Below are 2379 nucleotides of genomic sequence, written 5' to 3'. Positions count from 1 at the left end.
AGAGAGAGAGAGAGAGAGAGAGAGAGAGAGAGAGAGAGAGAGAGAGAGAGAGAGAGATGAAGAGAGGATAAAACCCAAATATTGTAATTCTGTATTGCAATATGACTTAGAATTATGTTTTTACATATTCCTTATGCTTAAATCCCCTCATACCTGGCTTCTGATTATACTTTGAACAATTTAAACAAAGACATGATACCTAAAGTATAGGCATTTGATCTTATGAGATATTTACAGAAAATGATATTATCAGAATTATTAGTTTATTTATTAATATTTAAAGATATATTTTTCTATTTTTATTGAAAACAGATTTCTTCACGCAATATATTCTTATTACTGATTTCCATTCCTCAACACCTACCCAATCTTCTCCTAGTATAATTCTGTTTTTAGTATCTAATTAGAAGATAGACAGAAACTAAACATAAGAAAAAAGAAATACAGTGAGATGAAGGAAAAGCAAACAAATGGGAATAAGACGAAACAAACAAACAGAGGAAAGCCACCAAAAACAAACATAAGACCCACATGTGCATGCAGAGACACACGTTCACAATTACTCTACAAAACAAAGCTGAGCAACAGGTATGCAATGGACTATGAGAGTTGATGCTGTATCAGTATAGGTCCATGTTCCAAAAAGTCTAGTGACTGTAGGGATGATTACTGAGACTGGGAAGGAAGTAAATATGAGATCAAACACTTATGTATATCTCAGAACCTACCTCAATTAACAGGCATAGACATTGTGTTGGTAAAGGAGTTCGATGAAAAGTGATTTAATGATATTTTGACCAACCTACAGATATATTTACATGCGTCTGCATTCTGATAAAAATATTTCCCACCTTCTAAGAGACCATGAAATTCTGCTGGAATGTGGGACAATAATTAACACACTTGAGGTCACTAATTATTTAAGATTATGAAGCAGTGTTGCTTGCCCAAATATTGGTGATTTGCATTTCATAGATCAAATTACTATTATACATTATCCCCAACATTTTCAAAAAAGTTCTGCTCTCTCAGGATACAGTGATATTTTTATCATGCATAAAAAAATTTCCATTTTTATTGTTTTATTGAATAAGAAATATGTCAATGGAGGTGGTCACTGATGAAGAAATTCACAAGGTATGGTAAACTGTGGGTTTACCAAACAGCCTCACTTTACCCATAGATAGACCTTTAGAAAGCTGACAAAGGCACTATAGGGCAGTGAGGAGGAGGAAATAAATGGAAATTCAAAATGACGATTTCTGAAAAAGTCTAAAGATTAATCTTTCTGTCATCTCAGTTCCAGCACAGCTTCTTGCTCTCCAGTATTTCTGACACACTCAGGATGTGGTTAATACACTGTGTCTTGCACAGAAACAGATCACAGAGTCCTCAGATGTCAGGCTGCTGAGCTGCATGTAGGCTGTGCTGGAGGATGTGTCTGAAGTCAGTGTGGCCTTGCCCTTGAACTTCTCATTGTACTCAGTATAATCATTTCCAAGATAAATATATCCAATAAATTCCAGGCCCTGTCCAGGCCTCTGCTTCACCCAGTTTATACCGTAGCTTGTGAATGTATATCCAGAAGTCTTGCAGGACAGCTTCACTGAGGACCCAGGCCTCACCAGCTCAGCTCCAGACTGCTGAAGCTGGACCTCAGAGTGGACACCTGTGAAGAGAAAGGCAGAGTGGATGTGAGTGACATCCCAGGCCATTTCTCTTCTTCAGATTTGGAAATGGTGAGCCCCTTACCTGCAGTTACTGACAGGAGCAAGAGAAAGATGCAGCTCCATCCCATGGTTAGAGTCAGTGTGTTCAGGGACTGTGGAGAGGACACTGATCAAAGGCTGTTTTCAGGGTGTGGACATTCCTGTATTTACTGCCATAAACTCAAGTAATTTGCATATTCATGAGCAGCGTACATCTTACATAAGAACCTAGTCCATCTAGAGAAGAATTGGAGAGGAAGTAATGAAAAGACACATGGGTCAGGCAGCAGAATGCTCAAGTCCAAATCTAGTTCCTCTCTGAGGAAATGCATCCAATACACTTTCTATGAGGCCTGGACGGCTGGTATGGTTGTAACTACAAGGAAGACTACCTCAATCTATATGCCGCCTCAGTCTGTTGATCCACTCTGGGATACGTTAACATGTGATTTATAGATAATACTCAGTGAAGATGAAGATGATGATGAAGATATTGATGATAATTATGGAAAATTCCAAAAACCAGCTTTTATAGTTTACAGTCTTCTTTTGAATATATGTAATTAATTTTTGCCTTTCTAACAGGTTATATGCTTCAAAACTCAATAAAATGACTAAAAGTAAATGTGCTTTAAAACTATTTACCTATCAGTGATTATTGCAGGAGGAT

The 2379-nt window shown here is 37.4% G+C and overlaps 1 gene segment (V, D, J or C); it reads right to left on the bottom strand.

Annotated features, from left to right (window-relative positions):
* Positions 1-1340: 1340 nt before the first annotated feature.
* Positions 1341-1809, bottom strand: LOC110288967. The segment is given in 2 exon segments: positions 1341-1669; positions 1753-1809. Coding segments are annotated over 2 exon segments (375 nt in total).
* Between the last annotated feature and the right edge of the window lie 570 nt (positions 1810-2379).

This window comes from Mus caroli, unplaced genomic scaffold, assembly GCF_900094665.2.
Source record: "Mus caroli unplaced genomic scaffold, CAROLI_EIJ_v1.1 scaffold_22917_1, whole genome shotgun sequence".
Classification (NCBI taxonomy): domain Eukaryota; kingdom Metazoa; phylum Chordata; class Mammalia; order Rodentia; family Muridae; genus Mus; species Mus caroli.
Note: the sequence above shows the minus strand (reverse complement) of the source record. Positions and strands in the feature narration are given on the sequence as shown.